This window comes from Spermophilus citellus (genome assembly GCF_964194105.1).
Source record: "Spermophilus citellus genome assembly, chromosome: 4".
NCBI classification, from domain to species: domain Eukaryota; kingdom Metazoa; phylum Chordata; class Mammalia; order Rodentia; family Sciuridae; genus Spermophilus; species Spermophilus citellus.
The window spans coordinates 58,610,846-58,634,774 of record NC_138185.1 but is presented as its reverse complement, the minus strand read 5'-3'; the positions used below and the strand labels follow the sequence as shown (position 1 = coordinate 58,634,774).

Genomic DNA, 23,929 nt, shown 5'->3' with positions numbered 1-23,929 from the left:
TACAGGGATTGCTGTTGACACATTGAGGGCAAAACTCAGCCCGGAGGGCACAGCTTTGCCTACGGGAAGAGAAGAAAATGGATCTCTAAGACCTAATTTTATTTCCTATTTCATTTTAATTTTTTCTCTCCCTTTTCCCTCTCTCTCTCCCCTTACAAGATTTACTGCTCTTTCCATTCTCCTCTATGCTATCTATCTCCCTCTCCTTCTTTCTTTTCAAGAGCACCTACCTTCCCCTTCCCCCCAACTTTCATCCCAAGCATTACGTCCTCCATTTCGCGTAACTGTCTAAATACAAATAGGTGTGCGCCCTCCCCCCGTGCCTGCAAGGTAGCCGGACCTGCAACCCACCAGCAGGTCAGGCCCAGCAACCTGGGAGTGGCAGAGCCGCCCCACGCGCCTGCAAGGTAGGCGCACCTGCTACCAAACAGCAGAACAGGCCCAGCGGCCTGCCGATGTGGTAGGCACAGTGCCCCAATTGGAGGAGGAGCAGAGCCCCTGCCCGCCTGCGCGGGAGACTTTGCAACTATACAAGAGTAATACAAATATATAGGGGAAAAATTCAACAACACAACAGTCTCAGTAAGCAGAAAGAAACGCGAACAGTATGAAGAGACAAGGAAAGAAAGGACCACAAGCAATGCAGGTCAACTCAACATTAGAAGAGGTAATATCCGCAGCAGATGGAATGTCAGATAAAGAATTCAGGAGATACATGCTTCAGATGATCTGGAGTCTCAAGGAAGACATTAGACAGCAAAATCAGACAATGAAAGATCTCTTCAACAATGAAATACATAAACAAATCCAGGAAGCAAAAGATCAACTATACAGGGAGATAGAGGTTATAAAAAACAAACAAACAGAAATCCTAGAAAGGCAGGAAGCAATAAACCAACTTAAAAACTCAATTGAGAATACTACTAGCAGAGTAGAACACTTAGAAGATAGAACATCAGACAATGAAGACAAAGTATTTCAACTTGAAAAGAACAGAGACAGCTCAAAAAGACTGTTAAGAAACCAGGAGCAGAACATCCAAGAAATATGGGATAACATTAAAAGACCAAACTTAACAGTCATTGGGATACAGGAAGGCACAGAGCTCCAAACCAAAGGAATGAGCAATCTATTCAATGAAATAATTCGAGAAAACTTCCCAGACTTGAAGAACGAGACAGAATCCCAAATCCTAGAAGCCTACAGGACGCCGTATGTGAATAACCATAAGAGATCCACACCTAGACACATTATAATGAAGATGCCCAACATACAGAATAAGGAGAGAATTTTAAAAGCTACAAGAGAAAGGAAGCAGATTACATTTAGGGATAAACCAATCAGGATAACAGCTGATCTCTCAACACAGACTTTGAAAGCTAGAAGATCCTGGAATAACATATTTCAAACACTGAAAGAAAATGGGTTCCAACCAAGAATTGTGTATCCAGCAAAATTAAGCTTCAAGATGGAAGATGAAATTAAAACCTTCCACGATAAACAAAAGTTAAAAGAATTTGCAGCTAGAAAACCATCTCTCCAAAAAATCCTCAGCAAAACATTACAGGAAGAGGAAATGGAAAATAACAATGAAAACCAACAGTGGGAGGTAGGACAGTAAAGGGGGGAAAATAATCAAAGAGGAAAACAAACCATATTCAGTAACATAAATAAACAAATATGGCTGGAAGGATAACCCATATCTCAATAATAACCCTAAATGTTAATGGCTTAAACTCACCAATTAAGAGACACAGGCTAGTAGAATGGATCACAAAACAAGACCCAACAATATGCTGCCTACAGGAGACGCATTTGATAGGAAAAGACATACATAGACTGAAGGTGAAAGGTTGGGAAAAATCATATCACTCATATGGACTTCGGAAACAAGCAGGAGTGTCCATACTCATATCAAATAAAATAGATTTCAAGCCAAAGTTAATTAAAAGGGATAAAGAGGGACATTACATACTGCTCAAGGGAACCATACACCAACAACATAACAATCATAAATATATATGCCCCAAACAATGGTGCAGCTATGTTCATCAAGCAAACTCTTCACAAGTTCAAGAGTCTAATAGACCACCATACAATAATCATGGGAGACTTCAACACACCTCTCTCACCACTGGACAGATCTTCCAAACAAAAGTTGAATAAGGAAACTATAGAACTCAATAACACAATTAACAACCTAGACTTAATTGACATATATAGAATATACCACCCAACATCAAGCAGTTACACTTTTTTCTCAGCAGCACATGGATCCTTCTCAAAAATAGATCATATATTATGTCACAGGGCAACTCTTAGACAATATAAAGGAATAGAGATAATAACATGCATCATATCTGACCATAATGGAATGAAACTGAAAATCAACGATAAAAGAAGGAAGGAAAAATCATGCATCACTTGGAGAATGAACAATAGGTTACTGAATGATCAATGGGTTATAGAAGACATTAAGGAGGAAATTAAAAAATTCTTAGAGATAAATGAAAACACAGACACAACATATCGGAATCTATGAGACACATTGAAAGCAGTTCTAAGAGGAAAATTCATTGCATGGAGTTCATTCCTTAAAAAAAGATAAAAACAACAAATAAATGATCTCATACTTCATCTCAAAATCCTGGAAAAAGAAGAGCAAAATAACAGCAAAAGAAGTAGAAGGCAAGAAATAATTAAAATCAGAGCTGAAATTAATGAAATCGAAACAAAAGAAACAATTGAAAAAATTGATAAAACTAAAAGTTGGTTCTTTGAAAAAATAATTAAGATCAACAGACCCTTAGCCATGCTAACGAAGAGAAGAAGAGAGAGAACTCAAATTACTAGCATACGGGATGAAAAAGGCAATATCACAACAGACACTTCAGAAATACAGAAGATAATCAGAAATTATTTTGAATCCTTATACTCCAATAAAATAGAAGATAGTGAAGGCATCGATAAATTTCTTAAGTCATATGATCTGCCCAGATTGAGACAGGAGGATATAGACAACCTAAACAGACCAACATCAATTGAGGAAATAGAAGAAACCATCAAAAGATTACCAACTAAGAAAAGCCCAGGACCGGATGGGTACACAGCAGAGTTTTACAAAACCTTTAAAGAGGAACTAATACCAATACTTTTCAAGCTATATCAGGAAATAGAAAAAGAGGGAGAACTTCCAAATTCATTCTACGAGGCCAACATCACCCTGATTCCTAAACCAGACAAAGACACTTCAAAGAAAGAAAACTACAGACCTATATCTCTAATGAACCTAGACGCAAAAATCCTCAATAAAATTCTGGCGAATCGGATACAAAATCATATCAAAAAAATTGTACACCATGATCAAGTAGGATTCATCCCTGGGATGCAAGGCTGGTTCAATATACAGAAATCAATTAATGTTATTCACCACATCAATAGACTTAAAAATAAGAACCATATGATCATCTCGATAGATGCGGAAAAAGCATTCGACAAAGTACAGCATCGCTTTTTGTTCAAAACTCTCGAAAAAATAGGGATAACAGGAACATACCTCAACATTGTAAAAGCAATCTATGCTAAGCCCCAGGCTAGCATCATTCTGAATGGAGAAAAATTGAAGGCATTCCCTCTAAAATCTGGAACAAGACAGGGATGCCCTCTCTCACCACTTCTGTTCAACATAGTTCTCGAAACACTGGCCAGAGCAATTAGACGAAAGAAATTAAAGGCATAAAAATAGGAAAAGAAGAACTTAAATTATCACTATTTGCAGATGACATGATTCTATACCTAGCAGACCCAAAAGGGTCTACAAAGAAACTATTAAAGCTAATAAATGAATTCAGCAAAGTGGCAGGATATAAAATCAACACGCATAAATCAAAGGCATTCCTGTATATCAGCGACAAACCCTCTGAAATGGAAATGAGGACAACCACTCCATTCACAATATCCTCAAAAATAATAAAATACTTGGGAATCAACCTAACAAAAGAGGTAAAAGACTTATACAATGAAAACTACAGAACCCGAAAGAGAGAAATTGAAGAAGATCTTAGAAGATGGAAAAATATACCCTGTTCATGGATAGGCAGAACTAACATCATCAAAATGGCGATATTACCAAAAGTTCTCTATAGGTTTAATGCAATGCCAATCAAAATCCCAATGGCATTTCTTGTAGAAATAGAGAAAGCAATCATGAAATTCACATGGAAAAATAAAAGACCCAGAATAGCAAAAACAATGCTAAGCAGGAAGTGTGAATCAGGTGGTATAGCGATACCAGACTTCAAACTATACTACAGAGCAATAGTAACAAAAACAGCATGGTACTGGTACCAAAACAGGCGGGTGGACCAATGGTACAGAATAGAGGACACAGAAACCAACCCACAAAACTACAACTTTCTTATATTTGATAAAGGGGCTAAAAGCATGCAATGGAGGAAGGATAGCATCTTCAACAAATGGTGCTGGGAAAACTGGAAATCCATATGCAACAAAATGAAACTGAATCCCTTTCTCTCGCCATGCACAAAAGTTAACTCAAAATGGATCAAGGAGCTTGATATCAAACCAGAGACAAGGCATCTGATAGAAGAAAAAGTTGGCTACGACCTACATACTGTGGGGTCAGGCTCCAAATTCCTCAATAGGTCACCCATAGCACAAGAATTAATATCTAGAATCAACAAATGGGACTCACTCAAACTAAAAAGTTTTTTCTCAGCAAAAGGAACAATAAGAGAGGTAAATAAGGAGCCTACATCATGGGAACAAATCTTTACTCCTCACACTTCAGATAGAGCCCTAATATCCAGAGTATATAAAGAACTCAAAAAATTAGACAATAAGATAACAAATAACCCAATCAACAAATGGGCCAAGGACCTAAACTGACACTTCTCAGAGGAGGACATACAATCAATCAACAAGTACATGAAAAAATGCTCACCATCGCTAGCAGTCAGAGAAATGCAAATCAAAACCACCCTAAGATATCATCTGACTCCATTAAGATTGGCAGCCATTATGAAGTCAAACAACAACAAGTGCTGGCGAGGATGTGGGGAAAAGGGTACACTTGTACATCGTTGGTGGGACTGCAAATTGGTGCAACCAATTTGGAAAGCAGTATGGAGATTTCTTGGAAAGCTGGGAATGGAACCACCATTTGATCCAGCTATTCCCCTTCTGGGTCTATTCCCTAAAGACCTAAAAACAGCATGCTACAGGGACACTGCTACATCGATGTTCATAGCAGTACAATTCACAATAGCAAGACTGTGGAAGCAACCTAGATGCCCTTCAATAGACGAATGGATAAAAAAAAAAAAAATGTGGCATTTATACACAATGGAGTATTACTCTGCATTAAAAAATGACAAAATTATAGAATTTGGAGGGAAATGGATGGCATTAGAGCAGATTATGCTAAGTGAAGCTAGCCAATCCCTAAAAAACAAATGCCAAATGTCTTCTTTGATATAAGGAGAGTAACTAAGAACAGAGTAGGGAAGAAGAGCATGAGAAGAGGACTAACATTAAACAGGGATGAGAGGTGGGAGGGACAGGGAGAGAGAAGGGAAATTGCTTGGAAATGGAAGGAGACCCTTAGGGTTATATAAAATTACATACAAGAGGAAGTGAGGGGAAAGGGAAAAATAATACAAGGGGGAGAAATGAATTACAGTAGAGGGGTAGAGAGAGAAGAGGAGAGGGGAGGGGAGGGGAAGGGAGGGCGGATAGTAGAGGATAGGAAAGGCAGCAGAATACAACAGACATGAGTATGTCAATATGTAAATCAGTGGAAGTGTAACTGATGTGACTCTGCAATCTGTATACGGGGTAAAAATGGGAGTTCATAACCCACTTGAATCAAAGTGTGAAATATGATATATCAAGAACTATGTAATGTTTTGAACAACCAATAAAAAAAAAAAAGACTTGTCACAAGATTACTAAAAATCACTACTGTACTCAAAGGTGTTAAGGTCTCTTGGGTCTTTGTAATTCAAGTACATTTGACAAACTATCTAATGTTTCACCCTTGCATAGAGAACAAAAGTTTATAAATCTAAAGAAATGCGCTTTTATAAAGGAAAGAGAGTTTGAGAAAAATGTGCTAGCTTAAGTATATTTTTGTTGGGGTAAGTGATGAGGACTCCTTTCTGAAGAAGTTTGCAAATATCTCCATGGAAGTGACATATTAGTAGTTAAGTTATGCCATGCTGAGAAAAACACACTAGCTAAAACAAACTTTTTTTTTCTTTAATATATTTTTTTTAATTGTAGTTGGACATGTATTTTTTGTTTTTATGTGGTGCTGAGGATCGAACCCAGGGTCTAGCCCATGCTAGACGAGTGCTCTACCACTGAGCCACAACCTCAGCCCCTAAAACAAATGTTTTTAAACTAGTTTAGGAACAAGTTTAAAATGTTTAGAAACTATCTGGAACAGATGAAGCTGGGAATACTTTCTAGATTCAGGGTCAGTGTGTCCACAAGAGTTGTCCAAGGAGCTATTTGTGTGGTCTGATTCGAAAGAGACATGTGCATAACAAAAGGATACAAAGAGTAAGGAGTAGGGACGCTCTTTATTGGGACTATCAGAGTGAACCAAGAATACCCAGAGATCACTGGTAAGGAAGTGTGCTCTCTCAGCTGACCTGAGCCTGTAGCTTCCTAAGCTGGGCTTTTAAAAACATAGATTTGTGCAGAGCAGAAGCCCCCCAATGTCAAATGGTGGGCACTAGAAAATACTATTTCTAGCTATAAAATTCTTTTGAGATCCTTCTTTTCACCCCAAATGAGAATGGGTACTAGATATTTTTGTTTGCGTACACATAACATGCTGGCTTCATGATTAAGTGAGAAATGGACTGTCTTTGTTCAAACCAGGATAAATTGTTGAAAGAAATATCAGTGCTTAAGTGTGTTATTCAGGACCGGGAAATCATCTATCATTCAGACTTTGAGTTGGAGCATTCTAAAGGAGAAACTTGTTCTTTACAGTTATACTGTTGAACTGGGAATAAAGACGGCTGTTGAAAGAGATGCTTGAGCAGTATCTGGATGAGAGATTAACTTCATGAGAGGCAGAGGAAATCGCCTATTTCCCCTTGTCCAACCCACTCAACTCAAACCACCCAAAACTGTCAGTGGATTTGAAATCAGAGGAAGTGGCTAATTTCATGACCAATAACAACATCGCTGGTTAAGGATGTTAAGATAAGGGTAATTTAACTCATGTTTCTAACTATGAGCAGATCAGTGGCGGTAATCAAAAAAGCACCAGCAATGAGGATCGGCTTGAAATATTCAATCTTGGATGTTCCAGACCATGAACTTCCAAAGCAAAGAGGCTCTCAAGTGGGCATCCATGTCACCAGGAAGTTGGAGTTGTGCATCTTTACCAAAGTTTGAGCTAGACACAACACGGCTATGCTAAGCAAGTCTTCCCAGCGTTCTAAGAGATGAAAGCCCCTCTATTTCAGAAGTCAGCAAAAGGACTGTCATCCATTAGTTGGTGATGTGTGGCAGCACAATGGTGTCTCCCCCTTAAAAGACTCTACACATCAGGCCACCAGCAGGTGATCTGAGCTCCACAGGAGCTGCTTCTCATGGGCTCCCTTTCCCTTTCATGTGTAAAATACCTCAACAGGATGACCACAGTGAGTTCTGTAGCAGCCATAATGGAAGTCATGTTAGGAAGGTTGTTCGTTTTGCACTAGTGGCCATTGGGTGATTGACGTACTGTAGAATATTAAGCACTTTTCACATCAAGGCTCTGGCATGTTGCTTACTTTGGAGGCCGGTCAGGGGGGTACTTCTTCCACTGAACATCCACACATAACAGATGTGCTGTGGAAGAATTAGCCCACCTTCTTACCAGATTTTGACATGTTGCCTGATGCCCACATTTGGTGGGAATGGGTCATTCTTTTCATGTGACTGGATATAAGGTAACATATTGTTTCCCCTAGAGATATGGCTCATTTCCATTGTACAAGCTAAGAACTGAGTTCCAATCTTCGGGACCACTCTGGTATTTGCTACCCTATGCAAAGAACAAAATAATCCCCTATCCACAAATGGTGACTTCTCTTGTTCCTTGGTGTTGCTTCCCAAGGAAGGTCTGTAAAATTTTGGCATGCCTCTGGGGCATATTCGGTTTTGCTGTTGTCACTCTCTTTCATCCTATTCAGCACAAAGAGGGAATGACACGTGTTCAGGTTTAATGCGAACAAAGTCCTTCCCCTCCACTTGCTGATATTTAAACACTCTAAGTCCCCACACTTCTACAGGGTTTTCTTCATCCGCTTAAGCCTGCATCCTGTGCCTGTAGGTGGGGAATGACTGGATACTATTACTCCGATAGCTGATGATAATATTTCTACATCCATTGTTAAGCTTCTTAAGTTTCTTCTTCACTTTGGGAGCATTTAGCATATCGTTTTCTGAAAACCGTCTTCAATGTGCCTTAGGTAAAGTAAGATTCGATACCGTGTTCAGGGAGATTATCTAGGAACTAAGCCGCCAAGGGAATATCTCAGCTTCGCTCAGCCAGTCTCTCCATAAATGCACCTTTATAAACCTCTCAGGGGTAAACTGGGTCACTTGATGTTGTTTCAGAACATCTGGAAAAGAGTCATTGGGGTGGGGAGGGCTGTTAAAGCTCTTTGTGCTAATGCTCAGGGGATGTAATGAAAACATGGCTGTGACACATACCAAATGACTCTAAAGCATCCACTTGTTTGTAAGTACCCAAACTACTCATTATCTGCTTTTACTTCAAATAAGAGGGGTTTGGCAAGGATGCTGAGTTCAGATATGTTATTGCTATCACACAGGCTTCCAATTTTTTTTTTCTGGCAATTTTTGGCAATTGGGAAGCTAACTGCCACTGAACCAAATATCTATTTTACAATATTTCACCAAGGACTGTTCTGGCAGACCAAAAGCAAGCAGAGTATCAGGAAGTAGATGGAGGTTCCAGGGCTGGAGAGAAGGTGACACAGAGAGGTGTCAAAGGGTACAGATTTTCAGTTATGCATGATAAATAATTTTGGGAGATCTAACATACAGCAGGCTCATAATACACCTCAATAAAACTGGGGCTGGTGGGGTGCCGGGAACCCAAGTAGAGGATTGGGCTACTATGAGGACCTCTAAAGGCCCAACAAAGACCACATAAGACATGACATCCTCTCTATCTGTGGCTATTTCCAGATCAACTAGCAAACTGAATGTGTATTAAAAGCATCAAGAATAAATGGATGGCAGGGTGCCGTGGCACACACCTGTAATCCCAGTGGCTTGGGAGGCTGAGGCAGGAGGATCACAAGTTCAAAGCCAGCCTCAGCAATGGCAAAGTTCTAAGCAACTCAGCAAAACCCTGTCTCTAAATAATAAATAAATAAATTATGGATAGGGATGTGGCTCAGTGGTTGAATGCCTCCGAGTTTGATCCCCCTGGACCAAAAGAAACAAACACCCACAAAGCAGTGAACGGATGACCCTTCCTAATATTTTTTATGGGTGGAGATTTAGACTTCGGGTATGAAAAGTCCTTCCTTAAGTGGTTTGAATCCCACACCAAAGAACTTCTGAAGTGATTGAGGAATGTGTTTTATGGTTCTCACTTTCCTTAAAATATTAATTAAGAAAACGAACAGGAGCTTTTCCTTAACAGGCGTTCAGCAAGTTAAACCCACTGATCGTCAATGCTAGCTGAGTCGCGCTCTCCCTCTTGATTAGCATGGGTGTTCCTTCAAATCAAGACAATATGCTTACAGTGATGAGCCCTATTGGCCATCTATCTTGCTTTTGTGATCTGGCTCTCGTCAGCTGAAATGAAGCCATTTCTTCTGCCTGGGGCTGATTAAACACAGAGTAAACCCGGTTCTCTAAAGAGACTCTAATGATTCTCCACAGAGCACGTGTCAGCCCGGCACCTGCAGGCTCCGGTTTCTCCGTTTCCATCATAAAATGAAGCATCTGTTTCAGGGAGGTGATATCTTTTTCTCATCCAGTGTGTCACTCTGGTCAGTGGATGAGGCTCAAGGGGTACACAAGGCTGCCGCATCACAGGTGATGAATGGTCCCCGAGGAAGTTTTGTTCTCATCAGGGGGTGAAAGGGGCATGCCTTTGGGACAGATTCCTGTGACTTTGGTCAGTGCCCTGGTGGATCACATCACATGGTCTTCTTTTAACAAACTAAGATAAGGAAACATAATGGGGGCTCTTTGAAATAAGGCTATCCTTTGTCAACTTATTTATTAATTCAGTGATTATTTAGAATACCAGCTAATGATGCCTCAAATCACAAACTATAGATGGTTCCCCTCTTGAGGTTACATGCTGGTGATGGAGACGGATGTTAAACAATTAATGTGAAGTAAGTACATAATTACCACTGGGAGGAGTTTCCCCAATGGGAAGGCACTCTGGGAAAATGTAAGATAGAGGTCTGACATTTGGGGATTTCAAGGATGATTCTCTGGGTCACTGATATTTATGCTGAGACCTCAAAGATGAGAAAGAGTAGAGGGTAAAACAGGATTTTTGAGCCAAAGAATCATGTTCAAAGATCCTGGGGCTGAAGGGTAACATTTGGCCTGTGTGAAGAATGAGAAAAAAAAAAAACAGTGAAAGGGAGAGTGGCTGAGATGGGGCTGATGATATGGGCAGATCAGTTCGGGCAGGGCCACTAGGTTGGTTTCATTCCATAGCACGATAGGCTCAGGTGGATGGTTGCTAAGCAGGAAAGTAAAAGCACCTTTACTACCAAGGAGTTTTCCAACCACTTATTGAGTGGGAGGCAATTAGCAACTTTATTACACTACACAGACATTTGTGATTTATGACTTCCAGTTATCCTAACATCCCTTCAAGTTAGATATGTTCAGCCCCACTTTGTAGGTGGGGAAATTGGATCTGGGGAGGGAAAGAGACAGGTCATGCTCACTCAGCCGGCTGTGTGGGACCATGTCTCCAGCCCAGGCCAGATCAGCCTCATACCCATGCTCTTCCCTCTGCACCCTGCCACCAGCCCAAACACAGACCATATGGTCTACCTCTGGATATTTGTGATATTTATGCAACATTGTATGTACCTTTTGCAATTGTTTGACACTCCAGAATTCCCAGAGTACTAATGGATAATGTTAAAGTGATACCAGCTCTGTGTATATCATTATAGATTGAAGAGAGAATTGAGCACACTTACCTTGTCCCTTAGAAAGGAATACTGGCAAGAAGGTCTGAATCTAGTCCCATGGGGAAACCAACAGCCTGAGTATAGAATTAGATGGATCTGGGTTCAAACCCCAGTTTATCTAGTACTGACTCTGTGATGGAGAGCAAGTGGGCATGAATGCCAAGACTCAGTTTTGCCCCTGTAAAATGGGCACATCAGCATCTGCTTCAGTAGATGTTCAGTGGATTGAGTTATATAAACCAGGTCTCTGGTTTCCTGACACACTCAGTACCCACTAACCAGTGCTGTCATTGGCACTTCTCTTGCACAGTCGTCTTCTCCAGCTCATCACTGCAAACTAAGCTGCCAGACTGATGGGACGTGGAACACTCCATCTCTTTCTCCCAGCATGTGCTTTTGAGCCAATTGGGTGTTGCTCATTTTCCTGCTTTCACATTAGTGAAAGGAATGTGGACTAATCCCTGGAAGGTAGCTGAACACTAAGTCTGCCTAATAACGTTGCATAGCAATTAAGTTTGAGAGCATTTGAAAATGGCGCAAAGAAATTCCAAAAGAGTTAAATAGCTCTACAAAAGGAGATACTTGATGGAGACTACTGGGTATGGGGCATTTAAAATGTACCACCTCATCTTTAAATAAATGACTGTACCAAATAGGACTCCATTTTGCTTTAAACCTGTTTTTGTTTTTGTTTTTTCCTCATAGATGGCTTTTAGACTTTGAAAAGTTATTTGAGACATAAAACAAAATCCTTTTCTCCCCTTTTTCTTTTTTTGTAGTACTGGGGATTGAACCCAAGGGTGCTCTACCTCCCGAGTCCTTTGTAATTTTCATTTTTAGACAGGTTTTCACTGAGTTGCCCAGGTTGGCCTTGAACTTGCCATCCTCTGGCCCTGGCATCCCAAGAAGCTGGATCATTCTTTTAAATATATTCTTAGTTGTAGATGGACACAATGCCTTTATTTTATTTTTTTTATTTTTATGTGGTGCTGAGGATCAAACCCAGTGCCTTGCACATGTGAGGCGAGTGCTCTACCACTGAGCCATAACCCCAGCCTCTAGCTGGATCATTTTAAACATGATCAAATGTTCACATACTAGTATTATATTAATATAATTGAGATGATCATATATGTGATACAAGTTATATCCTCAAAATGGATACAAAATATCTGAATTGAGGAAGGTTCTAGTATAAGACTTTCCCTTGATTGGTATCTAGATTTCAGCACAGTACCTGCCACACCCTCTTCAAGGTTGCTTTCACAATATTTCAGAACTCCCAAGCCCAGAAACAACCTGTAAAAGCACAAAGAAGTTTGAGCAATCTAAGGTAACCAGAAAGTTCTAGAAGGCTTAACTCTCTAGAAAAGCTATTTTTGTCTCAGGGGACCATTCTTTCATCACATTAATGACAGGGTCATTCCCTTCTTGTCATTTGCCCTCATTACTCAGGGGCTGAGATTGTGCCTGTCTCAGGTTACACTCTCTTCTCAGCATCTGCACCATCACTTGGCAAGTAGTATATGCACAATAAACTGCTTGTTGAATCAGATGAGATGGTATCAGCACATAGCACAATGCCAAGGACAAGCCAAACCATTAAAATGTCCATCCCAGAATATGTGTGGTACTTGAGGTAAATGTTAAGCTTCCCACTGTGACTCTTGGAGACAGGAAAGTTTTGTTATGAGTTGTCAGACAAAGATATCATGTGTCCAGTGAGTCAAGTTTGTCATAGTTGGTCCCTTTTCCATGCAACTTTCCGCTATGTCCAATGCCCAGGATCAGGTGAAAGTTAGGCAAAGATGGGTCCAGCAACTTTAGGGCTGAACCAAATTTAAAAACTTAGAAACGCTGAAGGCACCATGGTGTCCACTGTGCTGTTCATTTGGAAACCTCATTGTCAATCCTATTGATGTTTGCTCTCTGTTGTGTCCAGTGAAGTTTGATACACCCTCTGGTCCCACAGGCCAGGTACCAGTGGTGATGGAGAAGTCCTGTGCTCCGTGGGAAGACTTCTATCCAGTGTTGCTTACCCAACCCACGAATCCAAACATACCGTCTGTCAGCAGCACTTCGCTCTGCCAGACTTGCAGGGTGACGACACGGCTTCCTCTCAACATTAAGTGTCCAGCTGTGGGATGCAGGAAATGGATGGGGTGAAAGACGAAGAGGGAATCATAAATCGCTCACTCTCTATGAGGATCAAATTCAGCATCTGTACAACAATGCCTGAGACCCACCCAATCCACCCAAACAGATAAGTATATAAACCACAGGTCAGTGGACAGACATCTTCAGGAATCTAATGTTGATATGATTATAAGCTGATGCTTTCTTTCTTGAGAGCCTTCCTCTAGGTGTTACAGGGTTAACAAAAACAGCAGTGGAGCACAGCCCTGCCCTTCAGGGAGCTTACAGTCTTTATGCATATCAAACCATGGTGAGTCAAAAACATAAACAGATAAATGAAAAGCACATACATTCGTGGTGGGTAGATGGATGGATAGATGGATGGATAAAAAGAGAGATACACACACAGTTGTCCCATTGCCAAATATCTTTGTAAAGGAATCCTAGAGGGAACACAGTAAAACACCTAATAAATGATTTTTGTTTGATCCATCTTGAATACCCTCAGACCATTTCTTTCAAAACATTGTATAAAGTTCTACATCTTGAGAAGACAGGAATAAAGAATATATAAACAGGGTCCTTTTATGTGATACTCTATAAATTCAGAATCAGACATTATTAACATGAATCAGAAAGATGTCTTGAGTTTCATACCAACCACCTACTTCCTGTACAGGACAGTATTTAATAGGTCCCCTGGATCAAAGGCTGCATGGACATCAGGCTTATATCTGTAACACAGGTAAAATGTGTGTTCACGAAAAGTTTTGTGCTTTCTCCCCTTATCAAAAAACAGGCATACTTGGTATTTTGCCAAAACCACTTAAAGTGGATTATATCTACATTTGACTTTGCAGTAAGTGCAAAGACAAAATCTCTGAAATTGTTAAACAAAAGTTTCTTTCTTGCTTCCAGAGTTCAAGGTAAAAACAACTTTCACTGACTCTTAGACACAGTGCAGCTTGAATGTTATAGGAACATAAAATATATTTATTGTTGCTGGAGTTCAAAATTTCCATCCCATTCCACTTGAACACTGATTTTGAGTTTGCAAAAAATAGCATCAGCAACATCGCCAACAGAGATCCTATAACCTTAACACAAAGTAAATATGAACATGGAAAAGAAACGTAACCTTTTTAAAGTTCTCTGCATGCAAATATCATGCAGAAGTCACTGAATACTGAATTCCCCCACGCTTCTCAATATCAGAACCATTCCCCAAAACCATCACGGCAAACTTATTTTGGTCTTTCATAGATTTTCTTCAATTCCTCTTCATTTTGTGTGATGGTTTCTCTCTCCGCACTACCAAGTATAGGTAATAAATTTCTTAAAAATTCCATACAGTCAGAACCGCAAAAAAAGGCTTACATGAAAACTTCTGGATCTATTTAACCTATTGAGACCCAAACATCACTGTAAGTTTAAATCACCATCCAAAGTGATCCATTAAAATGAAATATAGGAATAGTAATGAAACAATGTGCTCAGACTTAGGGGCTACAAACCCTGCCCTTCTACACTATGACCCTCAAAGCACTTATTTGCATGAGTTTATGTCCACATTTTGGGGGGCTTGGCCTGAAGGAGAAGGACCGTGGAGCAGCACAGGCTTCCATAAACACGTGACGCCAGGTGGATGGCAGAGGACACTGTGGTTTTCCCAAGCAGTGCCAAAAAATTAGTCTGATGCTCTATGAAGAAAGTAACTGCAGGATGTCCCTCCTGGAGGCTGTTTGGATGAAAGCCATTGTAAGCCTTGGGTCCAAATTGAGCTGCCTGCAGGCAGAAGTGATGAAGTGTGACACACAGACAGAGGGATCTGCCCCACACACTCCACCACGGACCTCACAGTCACCCTGACTCCCCTTTGGGAACGACCGTGGAGAATTCCTTAGGCCAATGGAGCCCAGATAGAGTGAAGGCAGGGGCCAGGGCATGCATCAGGGAGCCTGTTGGTGTCCATGGGAGATTCTTCAGATTTGTTGATGCTAATTTGAATTCACATATCCCACAGGTAAGAGAGACCTAGGAATATCCAGATGCTTTCTCTGTACAGGGTATTGGGCTGTATGTGTATTAGCCACCTGAACTCTGTGGATAATGTTTGGTGTCTAAATTTTATTTGGGCATCACTTCTGGAAGGCTGGAACTAAGGTACCTGAAATGCATTGATAATGTGAAGCTCACTTTCCCTGTACCTCCTTTCCCTGAACAGATTCACCACCAACACTAACACTCCTCTTCTGCATATTACCGATTCTGTAGTGTATTTTAATGCAGCTTCTAAGGGCATCTAATTCATGTGTTTAGATCAATTGTTTAAGTACTAGGAGAATTTGGTTTCACTTTTTTAAATGCATTCAATATTCATAAAACCTAAAAATTATAGTTCATCTTTGTATAATGATTGATGTCAATGTCCTTACTTAGAAGTCAATATGTAAGTCTAGAATTTGTCATTCACCTTGATGCCCATTGAAGAATGTAAAACTAAGCACTCTTCATGAATCAAAGCATCTAGGAGGGGAATAGATCAGTCGATCAATGATGCAAGATGAAAAACACTTCTTGGTTTTTTTTTAAGTTTGCAACCAGAAGTCACTTAGGAATAGAAACCTAAGGAAAAAAAAATTTCAGAGTATTTTCCAACTTCTACCAGGTGCTCAGTCAAAGAAGAAATAATCTAAATATGCTTTTAGTTTGTTTTGTTTTATTATGCAAAAGAAACTACTAAAACTTACACTTATAGAATTAAATTTATGTTTACTCTTTCATCATCCTTGTGCCAGGAACAGTTGATTTAAAAAAAGGTATATTTTCATGTATTGGATAAAATAACATCCAGATCCAAAATTAAAGGATATATTGCGAGCAAACTTTGATAAATTAGTAACTGCAGTGTTTGCCTTATTCCAGAAATTCATGTAAGATCAAGAGTATTGCTTCTCCTTAATATCACTGAGGATCTTAATTGTTGATTCAAAAGTATTTTCCCATGGGGGTGGGGATAAAGAGAAAGAAAGAAAGACAGAAAGGAAGGAAGGAAGGAAGGAAGGAAGGAAGGAAGGAAGGAAGGAAGGAAGGAAGGGAGGGAAAGAAGAAAGAAACTAATTTTTAGTTTGAGTGCATAACTTAGCATTGTGAATGTATGCCTTTGTGAAAAAAAATCCATGAAGAAAGCTTTCAGATGTGTCAAGCTCAACAATCTGTTGATGTTAGTAACATGAAACACACAAAATCTTCCAGGAGGTCCAACTTTAAAAGTACTCTAAATGAGCAATGACGTAAAAAAATTAATTTGCTTCAGACTTTTCTTTTTGATATCAAATGATATGTTAAGTAAGAGAAAGAAATTCTTGTCAAAATAATATTTCATCTCCCATGATCAGGTCTTTTCACAAGTTTAACAGCCGTAACCAAAGTTTTAAGTATTTATACCCCCAATCTTGATTAAAGACATTTAAGACCAGACCACACTTGGCTTAAAAAATATTTTGGCACATGCCTATAATCCCAGCAACTCGAGAGGCGACACAGAAAGATTGCAAGTTTGAGGCCACCATCAGCAATTTAGTGAGACCTTGACTTAAAATAAAATTTTTAAAAGGGTTAGGGAGTGGTTAAGTGCCCTTGAGTTAAATCTCTATTAATATATATATATATATATATATATAAAACCATACACATGGTAATATATTTTCTAAACATATATTTTTTTAATTTATATATATATATATATATATATATATATATATATATATATATATATTAAACTCTTCTACAGAAACAAATATTGGTGTTTCCCAGTCAATCAGATGTGATACTGGATTCAGCAAATGCCGTCCAATATCATATAAATCTTTGGAAAAATAATTGCTCTTTTTAACTTTAATTTAGCCAAAATTTGATATGAATATTGTGTGGCATGGTAGAATCACTAATTGGATGATGCGAGTAAATGTGAAAGTACTATGTAAACAGTAAATAAAGCACCATGTGCATAAAAGTTATTCAAACTACTGGTGAAGTCTCCTTCCTGATAATAAAAATAATGACATTAATAACAGCACAAATAATAGCATCAGCTCTTACTTACTGAGCAATTTTATTATCTGTCAGCCACTATTCTAGGCACCTTACATGTATTAGGTTTCACTTGCACTGTTAGACACTGTTATCTCCACTTTACAAATAAAAACTGAAAACACAGAGAAGCTATGCAAATTTCCCCAAGTCACAAAGAACATAAGACTGTGTCATTATTTTTTTTTTTTTGGCAGTACTGGGAATTGAACCCAGTGCCTTGTACATGCAAAGTAAGCACCATACCACTGAGCCACATCCACAGTTCTAGTCTAAGCCATTAAAGTTCTTTATTCCCTCATGCAAATGTAGTCACAAATAAAAGTGTTGGCATAGAATTTGTGAATTTCCATCTAGTTGCAGCATATGATCCAGATGCTTCAACATATGGTCAAGTTACTATTTAGTTATTGAAGTGAAAGCACATGTACACACACACGTGTACACACACACATACACTCATATAAACTTATTCACATATCCAATGATATGGCAAATAGCCTTGAACTAACACATAGACTTGTTCTCTTTATTTGAAATAGTTCAAATGAGTCATAGGATTTTGCTATGAAAAAGCTCTTTCTGCCAGAAAGTAAGCTGGTACTAAATGTTTGATAAATGAGAGCATGTTTCTCAGTGTGGCAATATTTGGCATCTTTGTTTTGCAAATCACTCAGAAATCTTTGGGTTTGTGAGGGACAAAAAGGCAATTCATACTAGCTACACCAAAAAGAGAGATAGATCAGCTCCCATAAAAAAAGAGTCTAGAGAGTACAGGTTTCAGGCGTGGCTGGATATAGGCACTTGGACAGTCATCTTGTCCATCTCACTATTGTTCCTGCTCCCTGCTCCTCTGATTTTTCTCTTCAATGACTTCCTTCTTGGTCAGGCTCCCTTCACTAGCAGTCATTGGTTTATATGTGGCTATTCTAGAAATGAGTGCACTTCTTTCTATATCTATCCAACCAGTATCTGCTAGAGACCCTGGATTGTCATAACCTGGATTATATACCCGTCTCTGAACCAATCACTGTCTTCAAGTGGATTAGGCACTTGATTAGCCAACCAAGAAGTAGGAAAAGGTAGAAGGGAAGAAAATACATAGAAGAAGATGGTAGTGAGAAATGTAAATATGACATAGGTATAGCCTCCCTTATGCCAGAGATGTCCAACTAATTTTTATCTTCAATGTGATCTCAAGAATTTAACTTCCAAAAAACAGAAGCGAATAATAGACAAACCCTCCTCTTCAGACTGATCTTTCTTTTTGTCTGTCTAATTCATTGTCTTTAAAGGAAATTGACACCCAGATTTGAATAAGGCAAGACTCATATGAATGATGTCATTCAAGAGGGAAATTATTTCTTTTTCTGCTTCATTGTACTTGGTGGTAATTTATGATCAGTGGTGACAATCAGATCATTCCAATAAATCCATGTTCAGATTTAAAACCATAAATTAACTGAAAGTTACTGCAAAGTGTGCCCCATTACATGTTTTGTTCTCAGACTTTAGAAAACTGGCAGGAGTCCCCCTGTGGTCCTTTCTCACACAGGAATATCCTGCCCTGCTGTATACAAAGGTCTCATTGATTGCAAGAGTGGCTGCCACTTCTATGCAGGGCCAAAGGGTTGGGAATCCAGGAAATTCTCAACTGGTTTAACAAGAATAAGTGCCACACCTTCTCCAAGTTCCACAGTGAACAAGCCACAAAAATTGGGTCTGCAGTGAGAAATGGGGAAAACGAGGGCAGTGCCTTCAGGCAACTGGAGCCTGAGAGATGAGAGTTCAGATAGGATCAAATGCATATCTCAGGCCATTCTGTTTCATTCCAGTCTCACATTTTCCCTAAGATTTCTTCCTGCCTGAAGATAAAGAGAGAGAAAGCACATTCCACAATCCCACAGGCCCTCCTGCCCTGATGCTTATGAATTAGATTCTCCCCCTTTCCCTCCCTGCTTTCTTGAACTTTTTCTTTTAAGACATTGAGGAAGTCACACTCACCGAGTCAACTCGGCAGGCTGTCACCACCCGTTTATCCAAGGCCTTCATTTCATTATTACCCTTCGTGGCCTCCCCACTTCCATTTGTCTCCTTCAACCACAAGCAAGAGTGCTATTATTGTGTGGCTCTGTCACTAGGATCCCCAAGACCCCACTGACACTGGGGTACATATCGCCATCCAGCCCCTTGGGAGCTCTGTCTGAGAGTTTCTCTGGGCTCGACTCCCACCAACAGCAGAGTCGGCTGGTGGAATTCGGTTGGTCTTCCTCTGGCTTCCCTGTTTAGTGCACATACCATGGCGACAGGATCAGGTTCATATCATACGAATGGGAGAAACTGAGGCTGGAAGAGGTTAAATGGTACACTTCATTTCTCATAGCTAATCCCCATGGTTTGGATGTGTTTGGCACGTGTCAACCAAGGGTTGAGTGAAATTCTACACTTCCAAGGACAATGAAGTATTGGGAGCTTGGTCCTCAGTGTGGCAATTTGGGGAGGTGGTGGACTGTTAAGACTGGGAGGTTGAGACTGGCCCTATTCCTCACTCTGATTTCATGTCTGGAAATATGGTCTTTACCACATAGCACTCACACTATCATGATGCCAGCTGCCATCAGGTGACACAGCCAGAGGGCTTTCACTAGAGCTGGCACTATACTGTTTAGATTTTTGGCCTCCCAAACTGTGAGCTAAATAAACCTCTTTTCTTGATCAACCTTGGGTATTTTGTTACAGTAACATAAAAGTATTAAAACATTAGTTAAGAGCTTGAGTCAGGATTCAGGGCCAAGCTTCTCTGACTCTTTGGCTCACATTCTTGTGAGTTATACCACGTTACCATCCATGGTGATCTTATGATTCAATGACATGGACTAGAGGGTGCAAGGACACACAGTGAGGAATCCTTTTCATAAGAAAGCCAGAAAACTTTTCCTTCCTTTCAACAGGCATCCATCCCCCAAACTCCATGCCTTCATGTTTGCTGGCAGAAGAAAGCAGATCATGCCACAAGACCCTTGTATAATCAGAGGGGACAGTGAGCCCCATTGGCTGGGAGCCAGGCAAGCTTAGTCCCCTCACACCCCTGAAGCCAGAAGATTAACATCTGCCATCTGGCAAACCAGAGGCTCCCATGCAAACTGCAAACACCCCCTCCCCTCCCCGGGTGATTCACTGCTATGCCCAATACCAGTCAGGCCCAAGGAAACTTTGATGGCTCAATTAATGAAGATGAAAACTTGAGATATGCCAAACACAGATTAAATGGCATCTTGGTAACATGATTATCTCTGAATTACTAGCTACATAGTGAGTCAGACAAGTGACTAATCCTGAGGAAGGCTGGGTGCTGTGGACAGGGGATGAACTATTTCAGGTTTTTGGGACAGAATTTTAGTAAATAGAACAGGCCTGAATGTCTTCTTGTATCATAGATGTCACACTTCTTCAGAGAAGATTTAATTTCTTAAAGTTCTGAGGTTCCAAACTCAGAATGATCGGTAATAAGATGAGCAGGGAATGTGTTGGGGAAAAAAAGAGAAAGAGAGAGAGAGAGAGAGATTGAGAGAGAGAGGGGAGAGAGACAGAGAGAAACAATCACAAGAATCTGGCAAACATTCATGTCCTGTGGATAAGATCAGCAGAAAGCAACGGTTAAGAATGATACAGAGAGCAGTCAAAAAACTACAGGTAAAGTCTGTCTCCAGCTTCTTTCCACCTGCTTTTAGCTCACTTCTATTTAGTAAGCTTTTCTACCCTGGTCTTTTAATGCATCTCTGTGAGCTAGACACTGCTCTTCTATTTTCTATGTCATAAAATTAAGTCTTAAAAGTGTTAGTAACCTCTCTGAGGTTGAATACCTGCTAATTACCTAAACTGAGGGTCATTCTATGCCCAAAGTTAGGAAATGCCATAATTTGACTTCCCAATTTTAGGGATCTATGGAGACTTTTGAAAGCACTCCAAGGATTATCTTCAAGATGAATGAAAAGCCACCCCCAAAATGGAAGTTAAGAAAATTTCACCTTCTTTAAAACAGAAGATGAGGACTTGTCAAGTGGTGATGATGTTGGAGGAGTTTGTCAGTGAATGTCTATGATTCAGTGAATAAAATGTCTCAATACCTAGTTGGAATTGTGTAAGAAAGTCCATACTTGTCTGCTCTGGGATGAACTATGAAATCTCCAAGAATCACGTTTAGCCTCTAAGTGACTAGCAATCTTTTTAGAGTTTAGTCATAAGATGTTCAGGATAAGAATTGGTGGCATGATGCATGCTCTAAATTGTGCCTTACATAAAGCTATGGAAATACATCTTGCAAAATCCCATACTTCCTCCTTTCTGTCCCACATATTTCCATGCAGGAAAGAGTGAAGGAAACCCTGGTTTTTAGACTTCTGATACATTGTACCTATTTCAATCAGATGCATAATTGTGGTAGGATTGTTATTGTTTACTTTTCACACTGTCACTAGCAACTTTAATTTTCAGTTAAGTTCTTAAAAATCCCTTTCTGGAAAAGAAAATGAGATCACATTCTCCATTCTCCTGGTTAACAGTGTCATTATCACACTTCGAATTCTCAAACAATCAACTAAATTCCATTGTCGTTCTGAATCCCTTCTCTTTCTTTTGTGATGCATTCACAAACTTATTCAGTCTTCTGCCTTCTCAATGGAGAAAATTTTATAGAAACTACTATAAACGGTGCATAATTGTAAATAGCTTTAAAAAGCCATATGGAAGGATGAATAATTTTCCTTTTTGTTCCCATCTTTCTTAAATATTCTCTCGCTTTATGTTTTGCAATACCTTTTACACCCAGCTTTGGTCAAAATTGTTGTTGGACATTTGCCAGTTTGAAATGTCCTACAAAATGAATTGCTTCTTTTGTAAATAAGAAAAAGACTTGGTAACTTTGAGAACTATTGCTTCAAAATACTTTCTAAAGTTATAGCTAGCTGGGAGCACTTTCTTTGGGGGCAAAGGAGTGTGGTGAGTTTATTGTCTGTTCCGCATGTATAAATCATGATCCAGATAATATTTTGTGCTTGCCTTCATGTCTTCTAGCAGCTATAGTTTGGAGCATCACAAATATTCTTTTAGGAAAGCATCATATATTTCCTGAGTCAGCAAGGTCTTGCATTTTGGGTTAAATTGTCAAATAACACCAGAACAAGATGAAAACTGAAACAATTTTTTAAAAGTATTTTTTAGCTGTTAATAGACTTTTATTTTATTTAATTATATGTGGTGCTGAGAATCGAACCCAGTGCCTCACACATGCCAGGCAAATGCACTAACACTGAGCCATAGCCCCAACCTGAGATAATTTTTAACCATTAATTTCATGGTTGGGGCTAAATGGAGACATCATAATATTCAAGTCAATGAACTCACCCACGCGTATTGGCTTCCTTTTCTTACTTTTTACTCTAAGAGGTTAATTTATTCCTGTTAAAATTTATACATCAACCTCTTCTAATGCTGTTCTGGTGAGGTAACTTCTGATTTGGTCTCACTATGTTCTTTCCCATGTCCTACCCTGTGCTTCTCAGAATAAATATCTCCAAGATTGAGGACAAATATTACAGTTGTGAGCTCATTCTCAAAAACCAAGTAAATATCAAAATTAACTCAATAATGCACTGCACAATTTGCACAGAGGGCTTGTTATCATACAAAAGATCTTTGTACTTTTTAGACTCACATTAAAAAAAAAAAGAGTTCTCTGTTTTTACCCATTGAAATGAATTGGTAGATATGCATATATGTATTAAGTCTCCACACATGAATTAAGATAACTTTCCTCAAAATAGTTTTCTTTCTAACATACACTTCTTCTTGAATCATATAATTTAATATTATATTCAAATTTATGAGGATAAAATGAAAAAAAATATTTTGAAAAGATTAACCACTTAAGGAAGAATTGGTCAATTAAAAAATATAGCTGTACTTCCCTCATGATGAGAATTATTATTTTACCTCAAAAAATTAGCTGAAATAAGGTGGGGGTTTTTTGTTGTTGTTGTTGTTTTTTTTTTTTTTTTTGGAGGTATCTGGGCAGGAAATTTTACACAAGCTGTGAACAAGAGGCATCTGATCCTCCACTCTAATGAAAATGCAGTCAGTCATACCTACACCTAGAAGAAGAGACAAAACATGCAAAGGACTTGAATATTTCACAAATTCCCATCAAAAATCAGCTCATGCACAACCTATAATGAGAAGAACCAAACTCATCAATGAATGATATGTAAAAAAGCATCAAGCCTTGTTGATTTTAAGTCTCTCTGCCACAGACTTTTAATATCATCTTAAGAAAAATCAGTTTAAATGTCTATCTAAATTCAGAAGAAAAACATCTTGGCTCTCCTTAGACATGTTGAAAAGAATAACAAGAGCTACTCAGAATCACTCCATGAAATAATGCAAGTGCTTTCTAACACACTTGACCAAATCAT

The 23,929-nt window shown here is 39.3% G+C and overlaps 1 protein-coding gene across 8 annotated transcripts in view; it reads right to left on the bottom strand.

The window, feature by feature from the left end:
• Window positions 1-23,929, bottom strand: part of LOC308646900 (uncharacterized protein) — a 132,649-nt gene that overhangs the window by 65,729 nt on the left and 42,991 nt on the right. For 5 of the 8 annotated variants that reach the window (XR_014021507.1, XR_014021508.1, XR_014021509.1 and 2 more), the window contains one exon: window positions 6,010-13,368. The exons of 1 other annotated variant lie outside the window; for it this stretch is intronic. Coding sequence is in view for 1 of the 7 variants with exons in the window: in XM_081290453.1 (XP_081146579.1) it covers window positions 13,294-13,368; window positions 13,775-13,785 (86 nt within the window). In the remaining 6 variants the exon portion in view is untranslated. Of the gene's footprint in view, window positions 1-6,009; window positions 13,369-13,774; window positions 16,919-23,478; window positions 23,609-23,929 lie in introns of those variants that run through there. 2 more of the 8 variants (XM_081290453.1, XR_014021511.1) reach the window with 2 other exon arrangements.